Raw genomic sequence first — 26,098 nt, forward strand, 5'->3', positions numbered from 1 at the left:
ATTAAATGGACTTGGGGAAAATCCACTATTTCTGGGATAAGCAGTATAAAATGTTTTGTACTTTTTGGGGATCTTGCTAGGTATTTGTGACCTGGATTGGCCACTGTTGGAAACAGGATACTGGGCTTGATGGACCTTTGTTCTTTCCCAGTATGGAATACTTATGTAACTCCACTATAGGCCCCTTTTACTAAGCTGCGTTAGGCTCTACACACGCCCAAATTAACTTACCGCTCGAATACCACGTGCCTCTTGCGGTAATTTCATTTTGGTGCGCGTCTGCAAAATATTTTTTTATTTTCGGACGTGCGTAGGTCCTTCTTGTACAGATTCCTTACCGCTAGGTCTATGGCTGGTGGTAAGGTCAGACACCCAAAATGGACGCGTGGCAATTTTGATTTTGCCACATGTCCATTTTCGGGAAAAAATATTTAAAAAGGCATTTTTGGTACATGCGCTGAAAAATATTGCTGCAATCACCCAAAACCCACGCCTACACTATCGCAAGCCACTTTTTACTGCAGTTTAGTAAAAGGACCCCTTTGAGAGATTAAAAAAAATGATTCATGCTCTTCAGCTTGGAGAAGGGATGGCTGAAGGAAGATAAGAGTGGAAATCGAAACAGGTAAACACAAGTTATTTACAATTTCAAGTACAAAGATGAGGGGGATGGACCATGAAACTGACAGTATAAATAGTAGATTTAGATCAAACTGGAGACAATTTTTTCACTCAACACATAATGAAGGTCTGGAATTTATTGCCAAAGGATGTGGTAAAAGCAGTTAATATAGCTGCTTCAAAAAGAAGACAGACAAGTTCCTGGAGGAAGAGTCCTTAATCCTGTTAAAGGCAAACCGGGGGCAAGAAAACAGGTTATCCTTGTGGGTAAGCAGCATGGAATTTATGTAGCTACTTTCTAGGTTCTTGCCTGCTACTTCCGACTTGGATTGGCCTCTTGGGACCAGGGCACTATGCTCGATGGCCCTTTCATCTCATCCAGTATGGCAGTTCTTAGTCTTAACATAAGGTCTGAAACATAACTTAAGAGCATACATTCCTGAAGATGACCAGAACACTAAATCTGATCTATCCTGGCAATTACAGACTTAGTGGTATTATCTTTCACAACACAATCACCGAGAAGATATACTGCTTAAGCTCAGTAAACCCTTAGCTTTAAAGGGTACGTATTCTGAATTTGATTTTTCTCTCTCATATAACATGATGCACAACTCATCTGTTTCACCAATTCAGACCTGAATTGCCAAGATTTCGCATGTTGCCAATATCCCTTTTCAAAGTCATGTTTTCACAGATGCTGGAGATACTTGGCTTTATGTCTCTGTCAGACTTCTAGATTAGTTGGCCTTTTTGTTTCCCTACATGTCAACTCTATGGCAAAATCTAAGCAGTGCAGGCTCTGCACATATGTGGGGAAACCCCTCAAAATAGTGCATATCCTCCAATACAAGAAATGGCCTAGACTCAAGGATTGATACACAAAAGCTGGACATCACCAGCAGACAGCGGAATTGAGAATGCATTAGGTGAAAAAGGTATCTACAAAATAGCAGCAAATTGTAGGACAACACATGTTTCCGGTTTTCGTACAAAAAAGTTTAATAAATATTACTTTTCAAAAATTTATTGTCAGGAATGAACAATCAAGGACATTTTGTAGGGACGTAACGCTACTGTCACAATAAAAAAAAAAAAAGAAAAGAGGAATCTGCATGATCTCTGAAGTTAACCAACGAGATTACTATGTTCATAAGCCTGCAAGAAAAAAAAATTTCCCCCTGGTAACAGCACTTGAATCCTCACTTAAGGCAGGCAGTGTAATTTGTGGCAAATCAACACAGTGATCTCACTTTGGACAGTTTACTGTTCAAGTATTCCACAACTAGCTTCTTTAACAGAATACTCCCTAAAATCCAGTAGATCATCAAAAAAATCAAATCTACAAAGTGGTTCAGTATTACGTATCCCTGGTGGAAGGAAAAAACAAAAATCAATTTACAAGACAAGATTGCTGGGCCTCCAGTTTCATGAGCTAATTTGATATTTATCATTATATGTAATCACATGTGTTTGATGCATCTTTGTTCCCTTAAACTGCTTTGCAGCAGACTGCCTGTCACTTGGTTCCTTGTCAATCGAAAGCAGCATAAAATTTGATCTAGCCTAAGTCTATAAACTTTGCCTTAGTCGGTACTTACAAATAGTCTTAAACGTGATACTTACAGGTGTTTCTGAACATTTAACAAAATAGGAAAAAAAAAACAGCATCAAGGCGTGAAAGCCTTTCCTATTAAAAATAAAAAACTTTTTTTTTTTAATTTTACAACACCTCAATTTTGGCATATAGGCAACATGTAACAAGAAAATAAACAAAAAAATAAAGAGGCCATGAGCTTACAAAGCTATCAAAACATCACTCTAAACATACATATAAATAAAAAAGGAATATTTAAGGCTCTTGATTATTAAGTTAATAAATCAAATATACACAGTGATTAATAAAAAAAATATTTACATATCTATACAAACACTTTTTCCTCTTTGAATTCTTCATTTTACCAGCAACTGCTGACAGAGGTCTCCCCCCTTACACAAATACAATAAAAAAAATAAATAATCTCAATTGATAGTTGTTGTGGTTCTCAGCTGCAAAGGCACTTTCAAATACAGAACTAGTTATGTCACTATAAAACCAATATACAAAAAAAAATCAGATTCAATAAATATAAATAAAATGTATTATTCTAAGACTGTATAATTCAGGATACCTGGCAGAAGTTGAAGCAAAAGGAGAGCTAACAGGGCTATGCAGTATCTTATGAAACGTTTCCATGATGTCTCAGCTGCGTCTTGAGTTTACATTGGGGCATTCTGGACTAGTTTTGCAGAGATGTGAAATGCAGCCTCGGTATTCCAGCCAAACCACAGCAACTACCATTGCCAGTGTAAGCCAGCTTGTCAAAACTTAAATTAACACAGGGATTCTAAGTAAATAATAGCCTTAGACTCAAATATTACACAACAGTTTAAGAACCTACAGACCCAGAGCCTTTAACAACAGGTAAAGGCCCTTGCATGGGAGCACTGCTGCCTGTTATACGATATATTCCATTCGATTTAAGCTCTGTGCTGTTTCCAAGTCTCTGTTGTCTTGTTTGTTTGTCCAGTTTGGGTGTTTTGTAGGTGTGCTGCTCTGGGGTGGTTTTTCGTCTCTGTCTACTAAAGTATATGCTGGTTGCTTCACAAATCTGGTCTTCTGCTGGTGTTTGTCCATGTCGTCTTCCTCTACTTCCGAGTTGTGTGTTCTTATTTTGGCTATTTTGGAGTTTTTGTTCTCATAGTCTCGGATAGGCATACTGTTGGCGCCGTGTTTTTCTATGGGATTTTTGATTTGGTTCAGCTGCTCCCTCACGTTGTTTGTGGTGTTGTCTTCTGTAGGTGTGTGGGAATGGCTGCTTTGCTTTCTCCGCTTCCGAAGGCACCAACAGAAGGCCGTTACCAGACAGCAGATCCAAGCCACCGTTAATACAGAGCTCAGTAAGGGAACCAAGAAATCTACAAGACAGGCAAACGTGGAAATCAGTTTTTCCCCCAAGTCAAACTCAACAAGCTTTCCTTACAGAAATCAAACCATTATGGACCTAATTCTATTTATGGTGCCTAAAATATCAGCACCGATCAAAAATATGCTTAGGTGTATTCTATAAGCCACGCCTAAGCTTTGGTATGGTTTACAAAACATGCCTAGGCCCATCCACATGACTAGAATTTAGGCACAGGAAATTATGCCAATGAAAACCCAGTGTAAACGCCCACGCCTAACTTTAGGTGCGGAACGGGTTAACACTGCGCATAAATTTTAGGAACGTCCATGACCTACTAATCATTTCTATAGCACGATTACAACAGGTCTGGCATCTCCTCTCCCCTTCCTTCCTTTGCTCTTTCCTCCCTTACCTTCCTCCCCATCACGATGCTAAGGAGATTCCCCATAGGCCTGTTCCAGGGCCTTCCCTCCTCTGCTGACTCCTGCCTTCTGAGGCAGGCCTATGGGGACTCTCCTTAGCGTCATGACAGGGAGGAAGGAAGGAAGGGACAGGCACAGAATACAGGCTCTTTTTTTCTCTCTTTCCAAAAGTCAAGAGTACTCTGCAACGGAAGATGCCTAAGAACGTAAGCAGATTTTGGGTGAGCATAACAGGCTTAGCCGTGAGGGAGAACGATTGTGAGATTCTTTTTGACTATCCTTTAGGGAATGGCATGTGGGTAATAGCACCCTCTGTAGAAGGGTAAATGTTGGCTGTAGAGGTCAAGCTGTAAAATTATGGTAATCAATACTAAAGTAGAAATCTATTTTCTGTATTACTTTCATGAAGGATTTGTTTTCATTGTGAACATTACAAATATATCACATGGAACAAAAAAAAAATCCCATTAAATCTACAACTTAATATAGAGCTTTTATTCACCACCTCTCTTCCTGAACTCATTTTAAGAAACATCATGCCATTTAATACTTTTAAAGTTGCTTTGTCTGTAAAACATGAGAATTTAATATGAACAGTTTGATATCATTAATAACAGTACTGAAGTTTTCTTCCACTGTTCAGTATCCTCTTTCTCCCCCCGTGAAGAATTTCTTTAATGCATCACTCAACAATGTTTCTGACCCATTCTTTTGCCAGAGACAAAGCCCAGAAGCAGCTCATTTACCACCAAGCAGCACCCAGCCAGGTGTGGTTTTTAAAAGCCCCAACTAACAGCTTTCTATAGGATCCATCATCGTAAGTAAAAGACTACTGATCCCAGAATGAAAGCCCACAGAACTGGTCCAAAGTTCAAGGAAATGAACTAGTTTCGAAATCTGTTCACTTTCACACTGGCACATGATCAGCATAGGATGTCTTACATTCTCTTCTCACACTAGGTCCCACTAAAATTTGTACTTTTGTACCAGCTGCATGGAGAAGGTTCCTAAACTAAGGAGTCCTTTTACAAAGGTGTGCTGAAAAATGGCTTGCGGTAGTGTAGGCGTGGGGTTTTGGGCGCGCGTCAATCCATTTTTTAGCGCACCTGTAAAAAAAAAAGGCCTTTTTAAAATTTTTGCCAAAAATGGACGTGCAGCAAAATGAAAATTGCCGCACATCCATTTTGGGTTTGAGACCTTACCACCAGCCACTGACCTAGCGGTAAAGCCTTACACGGTAACCAGGTAGTAATGACCTAGGCGCCTGAAAATAAAAAATATAAAAAAGTGACACGCTAAAAATGAAATTACCGCAAGAGCCACACGGTAGTCGGGCCGTAACTCCATTTTGGCATACGTTGGGCTTGCGTAGACGCTTACGTGGCTTAGTAAAAGGACCCCTAAGTCTTTAGCATTAATCACCAAATCTGGTTTTTTTTTTTTTTTTTTGCAGTAGTGATGCAGTTTAAATAAATTTCCTGAAACCCCCAATTTGTTATGTGTCTTGAGAAAACTAAGCTCTGCAAGAACTAGACAGACTACTGAATGTACCTGAATAGTCCTGCATGTTATCTAGTAGCACCAATGAATCAATATTAACTTAAGCTAGTGCTTTGTCAGACTTAAGATACAACAGCTGCTGATATACCTTCTATTGGCAGATGCCGATTCAGTGAGATGACTCTTGGCAGTCTAACAACTCAAAATTTGAAAAAGCTAAGTACTTGGTTAATCCGTATTGAAGAATTGAAAAGTTTTGAAACGTTTATGAAGTTTATTTGTGAATTATGAACTGAAGAAAAGGAATTTTTTTGACTGTGTAATCCACAAAACATTTTTTTTTAAATTTTGTATAAGGAAACTTTATTTGGATATACCTACAAAACAGTCTCGGAGGTGGCAGAAGCTTTAAGATAAAACTTTGGGAACTCACCCGTCTTGCTTTTTGTGTTTCGCCTTTGTACTCTGACTTCCGCAACTGCCCCAATGAATGTGTTGTTGCCTTCACGTCTGCTGACAAGGTCAATGATTTTATCTGTGATCTCCTTGATTGGGCCCCCATCTTCTCCAGCATCTTCAGTGGACTGAGGAGCAGACAAACATTAGAATCTGGCAATGTTCCTCAGATGAACACTAGCCTAAGAACTTTACTACTTAAAGTTCCAAACACAAACATTGCATATAAAAATATGGCCCCATGAGGCATGGCTATTTGCATAAGTTTTCTTTTTCTTGCACAATGTAGCGCAGCGAAGTGAAACACTAAGGACAGCCTTGTCAGTTCTCAACTTGGAGCAGATTTTGTGTGCATCACAAAAATATTCACATTGAGCCCTAAACTAAAACTCACATTTTAGTTTAAGATAAAAGGCTCTTTGAGACAGCTTCTAGCTAACATTTTGCCATCCCTGGATTACAGTAATTCTGTAGATTATGTATCTAACACTTAGAAAAACCAGTGTGTACAGTATGTAAGAAAGCCTCCTAATGTACTTACAATGGCAACATGGATTTCGTTGTTTGCCAAGGGTGAAGGCTCGCAGGTGATGTAGACGGAATAGTCTGCTGAAACATTCTTCAAAATATTAAGATTTCTCAGCTCGCTGCAGATTTGCTCAGTGGTAAGACCCTGAAAATCCAAGCATACGTACGATAATTGTCTGTGGCAACCCAAAATAAGTAGCAGCTCACTTAAATTTGCCTTACCAACTCAAGTAAGCCTATGAAAACGTGCACTGGATTGGGTGGGAGGAGTTGCCGAGAACCTTTGCTAACTAGCTTTCATACATGCATGTCGCATAACCTACTTTAAGATGTCATGATTTTCTCAAGCCGAGAACTTTCTAGCATTTTATCTTGCTACAGTGGCTTACCGGTGACATCATCTCTTTGTTGAAGGTGAAAGTGATGTTGGCACAGCTGCTGTCCTGATAGTTGGAGTTAGAATTGCACTTTGTCTTTACAGGTGGTGGACTTGAAGGCCAGCATTCACCCACTTCATTACAGGGGGGTACAAAACAGTGGTCATCCTTAATGGGCACACAGGTTTGTCCACTTGGGCATTCATGAGGTTTACCATGTATTAAACAAGATCGAGGGCCACACCATACCTACAAAGTCAAATAATGATCAGTACAATAAAAAACAAAAGTACATAAGTATTGCCATACTGGTACAGACCAAAGGTCCATCAAGCCCAGCATCCTGTTTCCAACAGTGGCCAATCCAGGTCACAAATGCCTGGCAAGATCCAAAAAAATTACAACACATTTTATGCTGCTTATCCAAGAAATAAGTAGTGGATTCCCCCCCCCCCCCCCCCCCCCCCCCCCCCCCCCCCCCCCCCCCAAGTCCATTTTAATAATGGTCTATGGTCTTTTCCTTTAGGAAGCCGTCCAAACCTTTTTTAAACCCCACTAAGCTAACCCGCTTTTAGCACATTCTCTGGCAATGCCAACTACTAGCATTGCTTCCCAGCAACCACATTTGCATTTTCTCTTTGCTATTCTGCCCCGGTCCCAATTTTACCTCCTGCACTCATTTCCTATTTCATCACACCCTTGGTTCTACCCTAGGGCATTCCTAAGCCCAGTCTGAAATCAGACTTAAACCACTTGTAAGCATTTTTCTGCTAGGCCATTCCTGATGAGCAAAGGTTGGCACAGCTTGCGGAACAGAAAGACAGCATCACATTTAAGGACTTGAGCGAGTGAGCATGTCAGAAAGGCTGGAATGAGGTTTGTTTGTTTTGTAAAGAACTGTTAGTTTACTAAGCCTGGGCTCTTGAACAGTTTACCAGGCAAATCCAAGCAGCATACCCCACTGGGAAAAAAACAAAACTAAAGGTTTATTTTTACAGGCACTGAGAGACCTTTACCTTAGAACATGCAACTTTTCCATTTAGACACTGGCAGGCATTGCAATCGTCCTCCCACTTAGCTGCATCCGGCATTATGTGGCCATTAGTGATGCAAGGCCTTCCTGTAACTAAAAAGTACAGTAAATTTTAGTTTTCCCCCCTCATCTCCTCCTTTTTTTTTTTTTTTTTCTTAAGTTGAAGCCAAGATCCACTCTGCAATACCTTCCTGGCATCTTGGACCCATGCGACCCGGTGGGCAAATACAACGGTAGCCGTTAATTTCATCCACACATGTAGCTCCAAATGCACAGGGGGAAGACTGACATTCATTGATATCTGTGGAGAGAGATCCATATTCAGGACAGAATTGCTAGAACAGATACGTTTATACAATCCATCGAAGCTGCCGCTTCAGCAAAGAGCTAAAAATGCACATTTGTGCCGACTAATTTGCATAATATAGATTAGGCACATCTCAGAACAGCTAGAAATCTGGTCTTCAACTTTAACCAGTAGAATTCCAGTTTTCATGGTCAATATCTTGCCTCCAAGTTTGCTATTACAGGTACCTCAGGGTCTCTGGGTGGATTATTAATAGACATCTACTTTAGGTGACATTCTTCTTCTTGAACAAAGAGAATACTGTGCTGCCCATGGAATGCACGCTCTGGACCATCACACTGAAGGGCAATTAAGGGGATTTCTGAACTCTGACACCATCTTGCAGTTACCAGACAACCACCATTCGCAGACAACACACATATTATATAAAGGGATAGGACAATTTTAATTTGTAAGTTATGCTTTAAGATTTTTTGTGTGTGTGTGTTGGGGGTTCATTTTCAGAGCTCAGTGGAAAACTGCCCTCTCTCCTGCATGCTCATAAGGTATTTTCATCTGCCCATAAAAAAAAGACAGGCAAGGAAAGGTATGTTCAGGGCTTTCACTGAGAGGCCTGTGCTCAAAAGGCAGCCCCACTCTGTGGCCAACCTCATGTTCAAAGGGAAACTCCATGCAGACAGGCACAAGAATTACTCATTAGGTGGGGGAATGGGAGCAGGAAGTACCAAGCCTTGCAAAGTACCCCAAAAGCATTGCACTGTTCCTGCACAGTATCTACTTGCAATCGAGTATATGTAGTGTTATGACACAAGATTGCTACATTAACATCTGTGCCCACTACAGTACAGCTGTTACACTTGGGAGCAAGGTGAAAAGGGAAGCTTGCCTATCTACTTTTATTAAAGCAAGCCAAAAAGCACAAGTGGTCCAACAGGAACAGGATAAAAGAAAGCTCTTTATTAGAAGCACCCCTTCCTTTTGTCCTGTTCATGGAGGTCCACTTGCGCTTTTTGGCTTGCTTTTTTTTCTTTTCTTTTTTATTGTACTTGGCTATTATCTATTAACAGCACATCTTTCTCTTTATAATGCTTAGCAACTGGGCTGCTGCTCGACAATATGACCGTAAGCACTTACTTATCCTGCAGTCGGGCCCAGCGAAGCCTGCAGCACATTCACATCGGTACCAGTTGTCCCCATCCACACAAGTTCCACTATTGTAACTAAAGAAAGGAGACAAGAACACTGCCAACTTAAGGCAACCTTATACGTGCCTGTCACTTTATTCCTGAGTAAACTACAATTCAGCATAACAAATGTACATACGACACACACAAATATACTAAGAAACAATCATCAGAAAATATTTAAATAGCTGCTACATGGTACTAAAAAAAAAAACTGAGGAGAAACTAAGACGAGCATGGCTCATGGAAATCTTTCTAACCCCTCTGCACATACGTGAGTGCAACAAACTGAATCTGCAGCCGAATATTTGCCACATTTTGGCTGAAACAGAGACCAAACTGGCTGCTAGGGCTCAGCCTAAGCCACCCAGCCCCTGTATGGAAAAGCCCTCACTTTTTCCCTTCTTCCATTCCCCCCCACCTCAGCCTACCATCCATACCCTGGTGGGTAGTCAGAGTGGTAGTGATCCCCAATCACTCCTACCCATGTCCTCTCTGCTACCAAAATAGCTCTTAGATTGAGATTGGAGCTACCCACTAGACCACCAGGTGATAATGGTAGGCGAGGTGGGTAGGGGAGGGATGGGAGACCCGGCATAAAGCTTCACTTCCAGCTGAAAATGCACACAAAGCTAAACACAAATTTCATGCTGGTTTCAGTGCTGAAGCTGAAACTTAGTCAGCCTTCTAAGTGTGCGCACTCACATACCTCTGTGTGAGCTTTGTCCGTGCTTTGCAGATCTAGTGTTTTGTCTCTTTTCTATATTTTACCTGTTTTGTATGTGGTCTTGCGCATGTGTGCACGGTTGTGTTGGTATCTGTATGTGGATCTATATCTACCTGTTTTGGCTTTCTGCAAGTCTAGAGTAGATGACAGGGGAAAGCAGTTTGAAAAGTACTTTAATATTATGTTACAGTGAACCAGTGTATGTATGCTGTGGATGTTAGACTTGTTTCTTCCATAGAAATTTCCTGGGGTATTTGTGATGTGGGTGGGAGGCATCATTTATCTTCCCTCCTTCCCCACATGCAGAACTTCATTTCTACAACACAAAAGCTTTTCCTAGCTCACCTTCCTCCCTTTCTGTGACTAAAGATGCCTTCCAGTGCTCCGAGGCTGTGCTGCTAGTTATGCTGAAGACAGGCAGGGATAGGAAAATTTACAATCCTTGTGTCATGTGTATAATGTGCATGTCTTGTGCTTATGGAGATGGTAGCAGGACAGTTGTGGGTCACCAAGGTAGAGTCTGGGGTGGAGAAGATTAATGAGCAGGTGTAAGGCAGTTTGAAAGGACTTCCCTAACGGCTATGTTTTGCTGTAGTAAGTTTTGATGCTGTAGAAGCTGAACTCCTTCTCCCATACAAATGCACTGGACTTTTTTTTTTTTGGGGGGGGGGGGGAGAAGAGGGCTTATTTCTCTGGAACTTTTGATCCAGTCTATTTTTGAACGTAACATGTCTTTTCATTAACTTTTCAGTTTTGTTGCCCCCAGACTTTTAGATCTTGTTGCATAATTCTTTCCAACTTCAGTTGTGTTGGGAAAAAAAATTGGACAATTTGACATTGTATGCTGTCCTTTGCCAAACCGATTAAGCTGATTTACAGGCAAACACCTCGGTACAAATCAGATCTTAAATATCTGAAGCCACCCCAAAGAGAGCCAGATCACCCTACTGTGGAGGGGAGGCAGGATGAAAAGCCAAAAAAAGCTCTCCAGGATTTGAACATTTATTTCCCTACAGCAAGTTCTTTTAACACCCAACATGGTTTACAAGGACGATATAACAAAGAAACAGAGTCCCTGGAAAGACAGATATGCAAGCTGAAAAGCTTACCATGGATGAGGACTGCAGTCGTTCGTATCTGATGAGAGGGTAGAGAGAGAAAAAAAATTAAACCAATCTCCGAAACACAGCACTTCATCACATCCTACTACAGAAAACAGTTTGCCACATGGTGGGCACATATGCATGAGGTCGAAATGTCAGAAAAAGTATCAGCCAAAAAAGAACCAAACTAGTGGCAGACAAAACTTTATCTGAAGAAGCAATCTTCGGTAATGAGGTGCGTTACGACCTGACCTACTGCAAAGGTGTTTTGGTCATTGCCCAACATATTTTGGCATCCTGCATCAGGGGCACATTAAGTCTTAACAGTAACAAGTGACACACCTTGAGACAGCATACTCAATGTGAGGCCAGTGTGTACCGACATTCCTCTGTTTTGAAGCAGTTCAAACTGGCCTCAAAGAGCCCAGTGCAGGCAGTCTTTATGTACTGAGGGCCCCTTTTACATAGTAACATAGTAGGTGACGGCAGAAAAAGACCTGTATGGTCCATCCAGTCTGCCCAACAAGATAAAACTCACACGTACTACTTTATATGTATATCTGACCTTGATTTGTATCTGCCATTTTCAGGGCACAGACTGTAGAAGTCTGCCCAGCACTAGCCCTGCCTCCCAACCACCGGACCTGCCATCCAATCTCCGCTAAGCTTCTGAGGATCCATTTCTTCTGATCAGGGTTCCTTTATTATTTATTCCTTTTACAAAGGCACACTATGGGCATCTCTAGTGTTTAGCATGCGATATCATTAGCATGCGCCAAAAAACCCACTAGCGCACCTTTTTAAAGACCCTGTGAGTATCCCGTTTCAAGGTGCCACTTGCTCCTATTAAAGACTGAATGCAGGCAATTCAGTTGCCGAAACTCATTGGGCAATGACAAACGCCTTTGTGGTAGGAGTACACAAACACACCTCGTTACCAACCAAAGATTGCTTTTTAAAATAAATTTTGTCTGCTACTTTGACATCTGGACCTTTGCTGCAGTATTTGTGCCTCTTATTTTCCAGTGCACACATGCAGGACACCACTATCCAACACACTCAAAGAGGAAGGCATGAGTGGCCCCACCTGCTAAAGAGGGTGACTGGCAATAACCAGTGCTGTGTTAACTAGGAAGTGGCCACACTCACTAGCCATACATAGACAGCAACTGCGCAGAATTCAAGGAGTGAATGCGCACCCTTCCATCCTGCACAATAAGGGCAGCAGGCAAGGCTTTGTGCCACCTCACCCCAACCAACATTTAGTGGACTTTTTCCACTTAAGGAATAAAAGCTTTGGATTTAAGCTTAAGTTACAAATGAACATAGCTAAGTCTTGCAAAAGACATGCTGAAAATCTCTTAGGCTGTTAAAAAGCCCACTACGAACATATGAATGCAGGAAGAGATGCTCGTAAAAGGTCTCAACAGGAAGAAAGTGAGTGAAAGCAGATGGGCAGCTGGTAGAACAAAAATGCAAGGGAACATCGAGACTACATCTGTATCCATTTATCTCATGTGCAACTTTCTCATGCCCAGGTCAGGACTGTGTTGTATAATGTCATTAAAACAAGAGGTTCAGGTGATGTTAAAAGCCTACATCAAACACTTTCTTCCTGCTGCTTTCAATTTGAAGTCTCAGAGGGTGGCAGGATGAGTCTATAATGCTCTCATCAGGCAACACTTGAAAGTTTAGGGGAAAGATACTTACTCTGAGTGCAAGTAGGGCCTTCCCAGCCTTCTTTGCAGACACAAGTGAAAGAATCACCGCTGACTACACAGGTGCCACCATTATGACAGGGGTTTGGCAAACAGCTACTGTTTCGAGCTGTAATAAAAAGGTAATACTATTTATAACATTTTTTATAACATTCATTATTAGGGAAGATATCCATTGAAAATGGTTTTATAACAAAACACAGCAAGAAATAATGAAACCAAGCAACAGATAAGAAAATGATACTGATCATCATATGAAGACCCTATAGCCCTTTCACTGCAAAGTTTTCAAACCCCCTTCTAAAAGATAAAGAATGCTGGGTTTTCAGTACTTAGGATTAGAAAACGTACAAAGAAGGACAACAAAAATAATAAAGGGATGGGACGCCTTCCCTATGAGTAAAGGCTGAAGTGGCTAGTACTCTTCAGCTTGGAGAAGAGGCAGCTGAGGGAGGATATGGTAGAGGTCTATAAAATAAGTGGAGTGGAATGGATAGACTTGAATCGTTTGTTTACTCTTTCCAAAAATACTAGGACTAGGGGGCATGCGATGAAGCTACAAACTAGTAAATTTAAAACAAATCGTAGAAAATGTTTCTTCATTCAAAGCGTAATTAAACTCTGGAATTCGTTGCCAGAGAATGTGGTAAAGGCGGTTAGCTTAGTGGGGTTTTAAAAAAGGTTTGGACGGCTTCTTAAAGGAAAAGTCCATAGACCATTATTAAAATGGACTTGGGGAAAATCCACTGCTTATATCTGGGATAAGCAGTATAAAATGTATTGTACTTTTTTGTGATCGTCAGGTATTTGTGACCTGGATTGGCCACTGTTGGAAACAGGATGCTGGGCTTGATGGACCTTTGGTCTGCCCCAGTGTGGCAACACTTATGTACTTATAATTCTACCTAGCTGGGCCTATAACCCTAAAAGCCCACTGTCCAGCTCATGTTATTGCAACAGGGAAGTTAAAAAAAAAAAGAAAAAAAGAAAAATAAATGTTGAGATTCACAACGTAATGTCCTCCCTCGGATATATTTATTTATTTATTGCATTTGTATCCCACATTTTCCCACCTCTTTGCAGGCTCAATGTGGCTTACAATGTATCAGTATAGTACCAGCAAGCGAGATAATGGTTTGGAAGTATTAGTGAAATTTAAATTCTGTCATAATCGAAAGATCTAGTCTATCTAAAAAGCAGCTGCATAGCTGAATTTGGAAGCTTTTGCAATTTCTTCCAAAATTCTGCTAAAATATCAAAGAACATTACAATACTCTTAACACACAGAAAAAGACTGTACAACAATCAGAAGGTTTACTTCATCCAAATAAGGTTGAATGGACCATATTACTTTCAAAATTTAGAATCAACATTCCTGGTTACATAAAAGGGAAACCAAATAATTTTAAAATGGAGAGAGTATTACAAATTACCTATATTACATGTAGCTCCTTCCCATCCTCCTGGACACATACATTTGAAAGTATCACCCTCATCATAGCATGTTCCACCGTTGTTACACGTCGCTTCATCACACTGGCTATCACCTAAGAATAACCAATCCCGACAATTAGATCAAAATGGCTCCTCTTAAAAAGCACAGCAAGATTCAGCAGTTTAGACCTCTACACGGGGCACTTTTGGGGTAATGTACTTCAACTTACGAGAGTTACAGGTTTTTCCTTTCCACCCATTCTTGCACTCGCAGTAGAAATCGTTGACCAAGTCCCGACATGTGCCTCCATTGTGGCAAGGACCTTTACCACAGTCATTAATGTCTAGGAAAGCAACAGGATGTCACTCAGCGCAATTCCTCTATCTTGTCTTAACTACTAAATTCTTAATACAGCATCTAAAGGCAGTTACACCAACAGCAAATCTTGTTTCTAATTTTATGGATTAAAAAAAAAAAAAAAAAAAAAAAAAAAACCTTGATTTTAACAAAATGGACAAGCGTTCTTGAGTGCAAGCTTTTGTATCACCTTGATACAATCTCTTCAGGCATCGTGCTACAGAACTCTGGGTGTAATTTTGAAAGGTATTCATGGAAGTGAACTGGTGTTCACCAGGGGAAATATCCTTTTGGAAGATGCCTATCCCCACTTCTATAAACTGGAAAAAGGGGCAGTACTAGGGATGAGGCTATGAAACATGTGCAGAGCTTTTTCTTTTCTTTTACAAATTCAAGTACTTTACTCCCCCCCCCCCCCCCCCCAATCCACTGGGGTGCAAAAGCCCCCTATGACACCAAGTACAGTGAGGGAATTAAAAGCAAGACTCCTGCAGGCCTCAGAGAAGGAACCCCCCCCCCCCCTTATGTGCTTTGAAGTGATTTGCTGGTCTTATGCAGGTGCAGGGTACTCACTTATTTCACAGTAATTTCCTTCCCATCCATCGCTGCAGATACATTTGTAGGAATTAACACCATCAATGCAAGTGCCACCGTTTCTACATGGGTTGCTTTCACAGTCATTAATATCTACAAGAGGGGGGAAAAAGAAAAAAAAAACCCAAGAGGAAGACTGCAGTCTATTACAACACTGAATCAATTTGCCAAAATGCTGCTATCAAGGAGGCTGGAGCTGACCTCGAAAAGAAAACATGCTCATGAATCCTGGTTGCCAGCAAATCTACAAACTCTGAGCGTGGTGGGACTGCCAAGATTAAAATCATGTGCAAGATCTTTCTTGGCTACAAGGTGCTATGTAAATCCCAAATTGCCAAACAGTAACACAAGTATGAACAATGGTATTCTAAGCATACAAGCGTTAAAAATGGCTGTAGAAATCTGTGCTACATTTCCATTCTCTAACTTGGAAATACGAATAAAACCATTCCAGTAGAAGCAGAATTTGTATGGGACTAAAACCCGTGACCAAGTATAAACTCTCTCTACATTATAGTTTGTCACAATTACAGGTCTGCAATGAAAATTTGCACATTCTAGAAAAACACTAGTGGCAAGCCATAACATTGACAGCACAGTTACTAATGGTGACGGAGAAAAATCTACAGCATTTGAGAGGCAAGGTAAAATTCTTTAGCTCACTGCAAGGCCGTGCTCTCTACTGGCTATCAAGGGAAATTTTGTCCAGTACATTAAAAAGATAGGACAAAACTGGTTTTCTTACTTTCATGACAGTAGGTGCCAGTGAAGCCTTTGTTGCATTCACAGGTGAACTTGCCCCCTGACTGGCTTTTGCACTTTCCGTGGGGACCACAAACGTTGGAAGAAATGTAGCGAACCCCTTCTGGTGTGCTGTTTGAAGCCACTGCAACGGTACAGCTGTCAATGACTGGAGACAAGAGACAAATGCATCACTTTCCTCAACTAGGAACAAAAATATACTGATCTCCATGGGCAACCAACAGTTGTCTTTATAGCATGCGCCACATGGCTACAATACACTACATATTTTTATGCTTTAAAAAAAAAAAAAACCCACAACCATATTTTTGTGGATAGGAGACAGTGGGTTGACATTTATAATTTACCTATTCACTAGGGATGGGCTATTTGTAATGACATGGGAAGTATTCCATGTCATTAAAACTTGTAAGCAAAGAGTAAAAAAAACAAAAAAAACCCCAAAAAACATGATTTCCAAATAAGTGCACACTCTCTTCTTGATAGTGAGCCATCGTGTATGTATGAACAGTGCACCATGTGCACACTTAACCTGGAAAAGAGCGCACTCATTCAGAAGAGTGCACCCTTTCTCCAAACACACACTTTTGAAAAAGCGTGCACACTACATAACTTTGACCTCATGACAACCCCCCCCCCCCCCCCACAATGATCGAACTGAACATTTCTGGAAACGACATGACAAACATTTTCTGGCTGTCCGTCCCTACTACCCACCCTTGAGCCAAATATGCTATTACATCTTACACCAGGTGCTTTTGGATACTGAGTGGCTGAAGAGAGCATAGGACATGCATCTAATGGAAAAGTTGAAGGTGGATTAAGGGATAGACCACTCAACGTGTGAGCTGAGATAACTAACAGGGGGAGTGGGGAGATGATAGGAGTAAGCTTACATACAGATTTTATGAACTCTTTGCACTGAAAAGATATAGATGGCCTAAGAGTACATAGTTATCTGTGGTCTTAATATGAGCCATATAACCAGAGTACGCAAGTGTAAGATCTTTGGTATCAGCTGATAGGTATAATCTTTTTCCCTACGTTTTGTTAATTTATATAGGTCCAGACTTCAGCATTCGTGTGAATATAACCCTTGATTCTTTTGTTTTTTGCTGAAACTCCAAAGCTTTTGAGGAAAAAACAAAACACACAAAAAAAGTTTAATTTCTCTGAAAATGCACTTCATTACATGATAGACTTATGTTCTCTGTAGAAAAATTGCTTCTTATATAGGGCCTTCACCACTATTCAGGAAGAATGAACAAAACTTTTAGATCATGGGGGGGGGGGGGGGGGGGGGGAGGGGGGGTAGGGCTCTGCAAAGCACATGTTGGACTACGCATAATGCATGTTACAATTTGAAGGTGGTGGTTTCTACCTAGCAGCGAGCCCATGTTTCTTGCTAAACCCTAAAGCCTTACCTTCGCAAGGAGTGGTGCGGCAATGGTCTTTCAGATGGGAACAGTTCTTCCCCTCATAGTCTTCAGGGCAGTTGCAGAAGTAATCCATGGCGAGATTAAAGCACTGTGCTCCGTTCTGGCAAGGGTTGGGTTCACAATAATCTATGTCCAACTGTGAAGGGTAAAGAAAAAAAAAACACACAGATTGAGTCAAAAAAGTTTATTTATTGATCTCGCTGCACCAAGTTGAGAAATTGAACACCTACCAAGCTGTTGCTCTTAACCATGTACCAAGGATGACATACAATGTACATGTAAGTAAACTGCCAGGGAAAAAGACTGAAGACAAGGGAACAAGACACGACATTTGCATCAGTAAAAGCTAAAGAGCCCTGGACAGCTGTGAACGTCTGACAAGGAGAGAAGGACTTAAGAGTATGCCTCACTGGATGCAAGGTATTCGGTGTACAAATCATTACAGAGAAGAGGAAAACAAATCTTTAGCTGGTAGAAGGCCAGTTATCTAGGGTCTGCCTTTCACCAGTGCTCACCTGACAGAGGTTTCCTGAGAAACCAGCAGGACACAGACATTGGAATCCATTGACTTCGTCCTGACAGTGACCTCCATTCAAGCAAGGGTTGCTTGCACATTCATTGATGTCTTTCTCACAGTGATCTCCTGCATAGCCGGATGCACAGATACAGCGATAACCATTAACCAAATCCTAGGGGGAAAGAAGTTTAGAGACAAATTATACAATGGAGTGTCCCCCCCCCACCCTCTTTTCATCAAAACTGCCAATATAATTCAAAGGTCCTCCTTTGCTTATCCAGCTTTATTAAAAAAAACACTTCTGTACAGCGTGCACAAGGTAATCAAAATACTAAAAACTGTGAAAACTGTCCAAAACAAAAACAGGCTTGATGTATAGAAGTTGCTTTCAGTGTTGGACTTTAAAGCAATTCAAGTCTGTGGAGAGTATCCTACCCAGTCCCTCACTGAAAGAAAAATCAGTCTGAGGGTAGGTTAAGCTTCTTAGTGGACTAGTTTCTTATATTTGGGAAGTGTGGCCTTTAACTGGGGACACCAAAACATTGTTACATGTTTCAGATTTCTGCATCCCATCCCACTCCCTTTATAGTGTGTCGTGTAATAACACTGAATCCATTCAAAAAGGATTGACAATTGTAATTTCTTGTTTGTATTTACTCTGAATTTATTATACATATTAAAGTCAAAGCGAGGTTCTTCAGGCAGACTGAAAATTTCCTTCCACACTTGTTGGGGTGGACAGGAAATAGAACGGAAGTGGAAGATTCTGCTACCCATAAAAACCCCAAGTCATATATAAAAATAAACCCACACGAAACTAAAACATGAAGATCATTTATCCATTATCTTTTCATCACGACACATACCCTGCAAGTTCCTCCATTCTGACACTGGTCCACACAGTCATTGACATCTGTACCAAAGACAAGTTTGGAAATGAGTGGAAATGAGCAGACCTGATTATGAAGAGGTTATACACATTTCAAACATAATCCAAGGAACTGAAGTGCCCCATAACTCTGGCTAGATAAAGCTTTTGTCAAGTTTCCTGCATGCTTTCCTTTAGATAAGGTTATTGAAATGGGTGGGAACTTGTAGACAATTCTTCTAGCACAGGCCGCAAAAAACTTCACATCATTGTTCTAGTTATTTTATCAGAATATGGCCAAGCTATGGGTTAATGAGTGTGATAAAATTGTATATTTTCATTCCAGACAGACTACTCCCTTTTTAAAAACATCAGCTGAGATTTTTCCCTTCTTAACCGAACCTGGAGCTCAACTGAAAATAGACTAAATGTTGCACAGCCATGTTCAGCCTTGATACCAAAGAGAAAGACCTATGTGCTTACTTTTATCACAGTTCTGGCCAGCCCAGCCGGGCATGCAATCGCAATAGTAGCTGCCGATTAGGTTTCTGCAGGAGTTGGCATTTACACAGGGTTTACCTTCACATTCGTTAGCATCTAAAATTGAAAAAATTCACAGTATTTTAAGTAGACATCTATTTTAATAACCAGTTCCGTATCTATTTTTTTTCTTGAATACTAGCTCAAGTACTGCGTAACACTTCTGGTGTCTCAACCACATGACCTGCTTCCCAGTCTCCTTTCCCACTGTTTCTACACACTGGCTATACCTTTCTTCTTTGTGATTAAAAGAGTTGCCTGCCTGTACACCCGCTTATTAAAACCCTGAATGCATGAAAAAGTCAGAGTCAATCGAGCATTTCGTGAACACTGCTGCACTGGTGGTCAGCCAGATTAGTCGGTAGCATGAAGAATGCGGACAGCTCATTCCTCATGAGATCATCCACATTCTGGGACCCAGCTGTAAACTTCTTGGTCTGGAGGAGTTGACAGGACTGAAAAGATACAGCAGCTTTCCCACAGAGCCAAACGGCCTGTGAAACCGCTCTTGCGTATTCAGTTTAAGATGTAGGATGAGTTGATTTTACTGTATGAACCTGCACTTTCAAAGTTTAAATAGTTCAGCTGATAAACTAGGAATAAGGACAACCTAAGGATGTAGTTTAGCTCTGAAATATAACCGTTTGTGCGTCAGACCAATAAAAAAAGGAATATGTAGCAAAGTGATACTTACCTAACTGACATGTTTTGCCAGTCCATTGAGTGGGACAAATGCATTTAAATCCATCAACTAAATCTTGACATGTTCCACCATGGCCACAGGGATTTGGAGAGCAATCATCAATATCTATTTTAAAGGACAGAACTGTGGTTAACACGCTTAACATGTAGATTTTTCTAGCAGTATTAGGAAGTGCACAGTCAAAACACCATTTACAAATGGTTTGAGAGAGCTGGCACAAGTTACAACTGCTAAAAATAATATACACAACATGAAAACAGGAGGAAATCATTGGTTTTCTTCAAAAAAAGGCAGTAAATAAATCCTAATAGGGCCACTTTTACTAAGCTGCATTAGGCGCTAACGTGCCTAACAGCTTAAAACAGCGTAACTGCCAAATTTACACGTGCTAACCAGGAGCTAAAACATATTTAAGGGGATATTATTACAGGGTGGAGAGTGGGCATTCCTGCACTGAACAGCTCCGTTACCACGCACTAACTGGTTAGAGTGCTGGTACAGCTCTTACTGCCTACAAAATGGGTGGTGTTACATGTGCGGTACTTTTACAAAATGTCTGCAGGCTAACTGCAACATTAGGACAGGGCCATTAGTACTAAAAATAGAAGAGCCATTTTTACGGCTATGTTAAAACATGGCCTTAGCATGTGGGCAAGGCCCAAGTAAGGGTAAACTATGGCCACTTTTTACCACAGCTTAGTAAAAATACACACTTACCAAAAGTGCAGGTTGGACCAGACCAGCCACGCGCACACTGACACTCAAAGCCCAGAGACGTTTCTAAGCAGCTCCCTCCATTGTGACAGGGGTCGGAAAGACACGCGTGCTCCGCTGTAAGAAAATTAGTTCTTAGTTTGCTGAACATTAAAAGTCTTCATTCCTTGCAAAGCCCGCCTCATGCTAAAAATGTGACCAACACACACGGCAACGCATCTTACTCTCAACAGTCCTTCGCTTTACCAGCATCAAACGCAGGAAATCTTTCACTAAGCAGATGTGGTATGTTGATCAAATTAGGTTGAGTTAAAACCAAATTTGAGAAAGTTACTAATGTTACTAGAAGGTTCGATTTAAGTGACTTCTTGTCATGCGGTCAACGCACATGAGCTACAACTACATTTTTTCTAAATGTAATGTACTTTTTTAAAAATTTGGATTTAGCTTACGCCTTTCAGTAGTTCAAGGCACACACTAGTAACAGTATTCAAATGTTTTTCCCTACCCCTGAAGGTCTAAGTTTCCCAAAATATCATGACCAGGCTTCTCCTTTAGAGGCCCAGTCAGGAAAAAAAAAATAGTTAAGTTATATTACTTATAGCACTGTGGCTTTCAGTGTTCCAAAATAAGCAGAACAAACACAAAAACATTCAGTGTCTCTTCCAACCAAAGAGCAACATGACCACCACTTACAATGCATATTACTGGCAAAAAAAAAAAACACCAATTAGCATGTGTCAACGTACTCACTCACCGATTTCACAGTTCTGTCCAGAGTAGCCCTCTGGGCATGAACACTGATACTTGTCGGGCCCAGTGTTGCTACAGGTTCCACCATTCAAACAGGGCTGATGAGTTCCACAGTAGTTAAGATCTGTAAAATTGAGCATCCGTATCAAATGAAACGCACACGTCTTTTGTTTAACCCAGACATCAATGCAAACTGGCATTAAAAAAAAAAAAAAAAAAAGTTATACGTCAAAATTCAGACTTCAATACTGCTCCGGCACAAAGCTAAAAGCAATGCAGATCTTCCCGTTACTAAAACATTCCATATTAAAAAAAAAAACAAAAAAAAAACCATACCCTGCTATCCAGAAGATTAGCATACCTTTGTCACAGAGCTGACCGCCCCAGTTGGTTTCACAGAGGCACTGCCATGGTTCAATGCAAGTGCCATGGACACATCCAGGGTGTGGAATGCATTTATCACAGTACTGGCCCTGCCAGCCATATTGACACCTTGCAATGAAAAAAAAAGATAAATAATAAAAATTTACAACACACACGTTCAACAAATACCAAAATCAAAAACTGAAAAACTATGATTCTGAAAATAAATCTAGAGCTGCACTCTGATATACAAGGGGTCTGACTACTTTTTGTAAACAATCAGAAATTTTGCCAGGGTCTTGAAGCCAGACTTCTTACAAAGAGTAAGTGTTCTGGGAGACCCAGCATGGTGCCATAAAGCACAATACCGCTCTATTCTCAGACTCGTACAAAGGAGACAGGGAGGGTGGGTGTACTCTACAAATCAAATCTCTACACATTGTCAGAATGAATGAGAAATGTGTGTGTCGGGTGGGGGGGGGGGGGGGGGGGAGTCATTTTAAACAATGGCTCCATGAAAAACCTCAGTGGATTCAAGAGTTTTAACTCATTTTAACTGTTCTGTGTTTGTCTTTTCACAACGTGAATAAATAGAGTGGACAGGAGGACGGTAATAAAACTGTGGCCAGACAACATTATGACACCTGCACTGAAAAGGTCATAAGAACATAAGCGTTGCCATACTGGGATAGACCAAAGGTCCATCAAACCCAGTATTCTGTTTCCAACAGTGGCCAGTCCAGGTCACAAGTACCAGGTCTTAACTGCGACCAAAGCATCTATACTAACATCGTAATCAACAACAAGTTTTATGGCTCACTCTAGCTTTGTACTACACTTAGCCTGGGTATGCAGATAAATTTTAAAAGGTCCAATGAGAATTTCTGGGTTGAATATGTCACCAGCAGAGTTTTATGGATATATATATATTTTTTTTAAGTTGCAGTAACCTTGTGTATGCGCTGCTAAAACATTTAATTAGCGACTCTGCTGCATGGAAGATGATGTTTATTACACATTTAGAAAAAAATAAATGCAAATCCTGGGGGTCTTGTGGGAAGGATGGATAATAATCCTTATTTACAACACACAGAAATTGGCCTCTTCCAACTAACTTTTGTGTAAGTCACACCCCAAAGGGAATCTAGCAAAATTAGCTACCAAAGGAAACTTCTGCTCCAAACACCATGGCTGCTAGGGAGCCCTTTTGTTAGAGAGGGGTAAACCCATGTACATCAGAGACCTGTGTGTCACTAGTGAGGCCCAGGACTTAATCAGCAGTAATTACCCCTGAGCAGTCACTGAATTAAGAACAAACCCTAACACAAGACAGGCCCCACATTCTCACCATGCTGCTCCCTGCCCTGCAAATTCATCTCATGGGAAAAGAAACCTGTGGTGCTCTCAGGGATAATCACCCAGAGCTAGTGATAAGTTTAACCCCTCCTGCTGGGATTCTCCCCCTCCCCCCTGCCAACACACTTCAATCAGATTAAAAAGGGAAAATGATTTTTTAAAGAAGTTTTTGCTACCTTCCAAAGTCAGACAATACCGCAAGCTTCAAACCTATTTCTTTGTCAAAATCAAACCCTTCATGCAGGCACAACTGCTATCAGCACATCCTCCCAGTCAATGCTGCTATCAGACCACTGAGAAAGGGTGTGAAACAAAACCCACCCTGTAACACCCTTCTCTGTCCTGCTAGCAGCACCTGCTGCCAAAAATGCCAGAACCAAGGCAGTCCAAAAGGTCTCATCCTTTGGCTGCACAGCCAGCTGAAATACCAGACACCAGACCAGGTCTAAATCATGCACAAATGCCTGAGCAGGTGCAGATAACCTCAAAAGGGCACTGCAAGCTCTCAAAAGGAGTGAGGCCCCGGTTGAAGAACATCAAACAGCAATTTTTCTCATGAGAAATTAAGTGTTTTTGCTTAGCTAATGAATCATAAGTAAATTTGGTATTTTTTGGCAGTCAACAGACAAGTACAATTATTGGCACAAAAGAGGGGAAAAGATGTTTTAAATTATGCATGTGACCAGGAACATCTGGTCTTGTGATGTCTTTTCAAACAGAAAAAAAAATATTTCTTGATTACATTTATATTCAGGTTACAGGACGTACATCTTATGAAGTAAAAGCATCCTGAAATGGTTTGTTTGCTGTTTTTATTTTGGTACTGGCTTTACAGGCCCCACTACTATACTTAAGCTTATCAAGACAATCCTGTTTTAGGAAAAAAAAAATTCTATATGCAAATGAAGCGTGGGAAAGTTGCACCTTAAGTAAATAGGAGCACCAGTGCATGTCTGGGCAGTGAGTGGGAGGTGAGAGACTTTACGAAAGAGAAAGAGCTCCTTCCTTCCTATGCCTAACAAAGCCTCTTGTTCAGCCTGGGATACTGCAAAACCCTCTGACAAGGCCCGTTTGTTTTGATGACAGAAGCACAAAATCATTACTGCTAGCCTCAGCTGACGATTTAGCATCTGGACCACTTCAATACTGCTAATTATACTTCCAAGTCGGACTCAATCCAGGCGGCTGCTAATTAGGCAAAACCACTCCCCCCCCCCCCCCCCCCCCACCCCACATGCACAAGCAACTATGACAGACTGGCAACATTCTTAAAAACAGATATTTCTTTTGACTTGCTCATAGATCACCCAAGGACGTCACACCAACTGGTTATGTTTGTATTTTATAATGTTTTCCAAAAGAAAACTGATATATGAAAATTACATGATATAAACTACTTCACATATCTGAAAGTAATATCACTCATACAGTAGCATATATATAATTTTTACACGTTTTAATTTGTCTGTTTTACCCCATATTTATATTAAGGAGAAATTAGGTCTTCCCTGATTTTCTTTCCATTAGTGCTTCACACTATTATAAGACTTATCGGTATAGTTATGTCCATCAACCAGCAGGTGGAGATAGATTATTCAGAATTAAGATTACTATACTACTACTATAAATCATTTCTATAGCGCTACCAGTCGTACGCAGCGCTTCACAATTGAACATGAAGAAAAGACAGTCCCTGCTCAAAAGAGCTTACAATCTAAATCAGGACAGACAGGACCAATAAGGATAAGGGTTGGACGGACAGAAGGACACATAGGGAAGAGACTATTGAAGAGAGGAAGACAAGGTTACGAGCAACTGACAAGTTAGGAGTCAAAAGCAGCATCAAACAGGTAGGCCTTTAGCCGGGATTTGAAGGTGGCCAGGGATGGAGCTAGACGTAACGGCTCAGGAAGATCTTCCTTTTTATTTGGATTTTGCTCACACCTTTTTCAGTAGTAGCTCAAGGTGAGTTACATTCAGGTACACTGGGTAAATTCCCTGTCCCAGGAGGGCTCACAATCTAAGTTTGTACCTGAGGCAATGGAGGGTTGAGTGACTTGCCCAAGATCACAAGGAGCAGCAGTGGGATTTGAACCAGCCACCTCTGGATATCAAGACAGATGCTCTAACCACTAGGCCACTCCTCCACTCCTTCCTTGTGAACCAACCCAGCTCTTCAGTATTTACATAGACAAGCAATACAGAACAGAACTCAAGCAGCAAAACACAAAATTGAACTATCAAATACCAACGCAAATCATAGCAGGGATGTTCTCCAGAGAAGCCCTCTAGAAAGGTGCAGAGTTCCTCCAAACAGATTCCAGACTACAACACTACTCCACTCAACACCTCCACTGCAAAACTACAGGAAGGCTCCTGGAACAGTGTGAAGCAGTAATGGAAAGAAAATAAATCAGACCTAATTTCTGCTTTCATTATGTAGCTTCCCACTATTCCAGGACTTGTAGGATGTTCAAAAGCAAAGCAATCCCCTAGAGAGGGTGGTCTTTTGGCACTGCTGCCTGAAGAACTGCAGCTCCAAACCCAACGTCAGAACGAGTTGACACATCCACCTTGTAATGTGTGACAAACGTATACAATGTTGACCACGTTGCTGCTCTGCAAATATCCACTGGGGAGATCGAAGTGGTCTCCACCCAAGAGGTAGCTTGACCCCTCAGAATGAGTTGCAAAGCAGAGGGACGCTTCTTTCACATAATCATGTGGACAGAGGCAAAGGCTTTTTTGTCACCTCGCAATGGTGGCCTTGGAT

General features: G+C 41.0%; 1 protein-coding gene across 1 annotated transcript in view; it reads right to left on the bottom strand.

Annotated features, from left to right (window-relative positions):
• Nucleotides 1–1,632: 1,632 nt before the first annotated feature.
• Nucleotides 1,633–26,098, bottom strand: part of JAG1 (jagged canonical Notch ligand 1) — a 63,075-nt gene continuing 38,609 nt past the window's right edge. Inside the window, exons 6-26 of the mRNA XM_030196331.1 lie at nt 21,968–22,098; nt 21,611–21,730; nt 20,857–20,970; nt 20,131–20,244; nt 19,380–19,493; nt 18,895–18,941; nt 18,027–18,200; nt 17,497–17,647; nt 16,056–16,220; nt 15,290–15,403; nt 14,589–14,702; nt 14,358–14,471; nt 12,917–13,033; nt 11,213–11,240; nt 9,327–9,412; nt 8,073–8,186; nt 7,869–7,978; nt 6,865–7,101; nt 6,489–6,620; nt 5,925–6,075; nt 1,633–3,579 (exon numbers count right to left, since the gene is read on the bottom strand). Coding sequence (XP_030052191.1) covers nt 3,119–3,579; nt 5,925–6,075; nt 6,489–6,620; nt 6,865–7,101; nt 7,869–7,978; nt 8,073–8,186; nt 9,327–9,412; nt 11,213–11,240; nt 12,917–13,033; nt 14,358–14,471; nt 14,589–14,702; nt 15,290–15,403; nt 16,056–16,220; nt 17,497–17,647; nt 18,027–18,200; nt 18,895–18,941; nt 19,380–19,493; nt 20,131–20,244; nt 20,857–20,970; nt 21,611–21,730; nt 21,968–22,098 — 2,908 coding nt within the window. The 3' untranslated portion in view covers nt 1,633–3,118. The remainder of the gene's footprint in view (nt 3,580–5,924; nt 6,076–6,488; nt 6,621–6,864; nt 7,102–7,868; nt 7,979–8,072; nt 8,187–9,326; nt 9,413–11,212; nt 11,241–12,916; nt 13,034–14,357; nt 14,472–14,588; nt 14,703–15,289; nt 15,404–16,055; nt 16,221–17,496; nt 17,648–18,026; nt 18,201–18,894; nt 18,942–19,379; nt 19,494–20,130; nt 20,245–20,856; nt 20,971–21,610; nt 21,731–21,967; nt 22,099–26,098) is intronic.

The sequence above is a fragment of the Microcaecilia unicolor genome, chromosome 3, assembly GCF_901765095.1.
Source record: "Microcaecilia unicolor chromosome 3, aMicUni1.1, whole genome shotgun sequence".
NCBI lineage: Eukaryota > Metazoa > Chordata > Amphibia > Gymnophiona > Siphonopidae > Microcaecilia > Microcaecilia unicolor.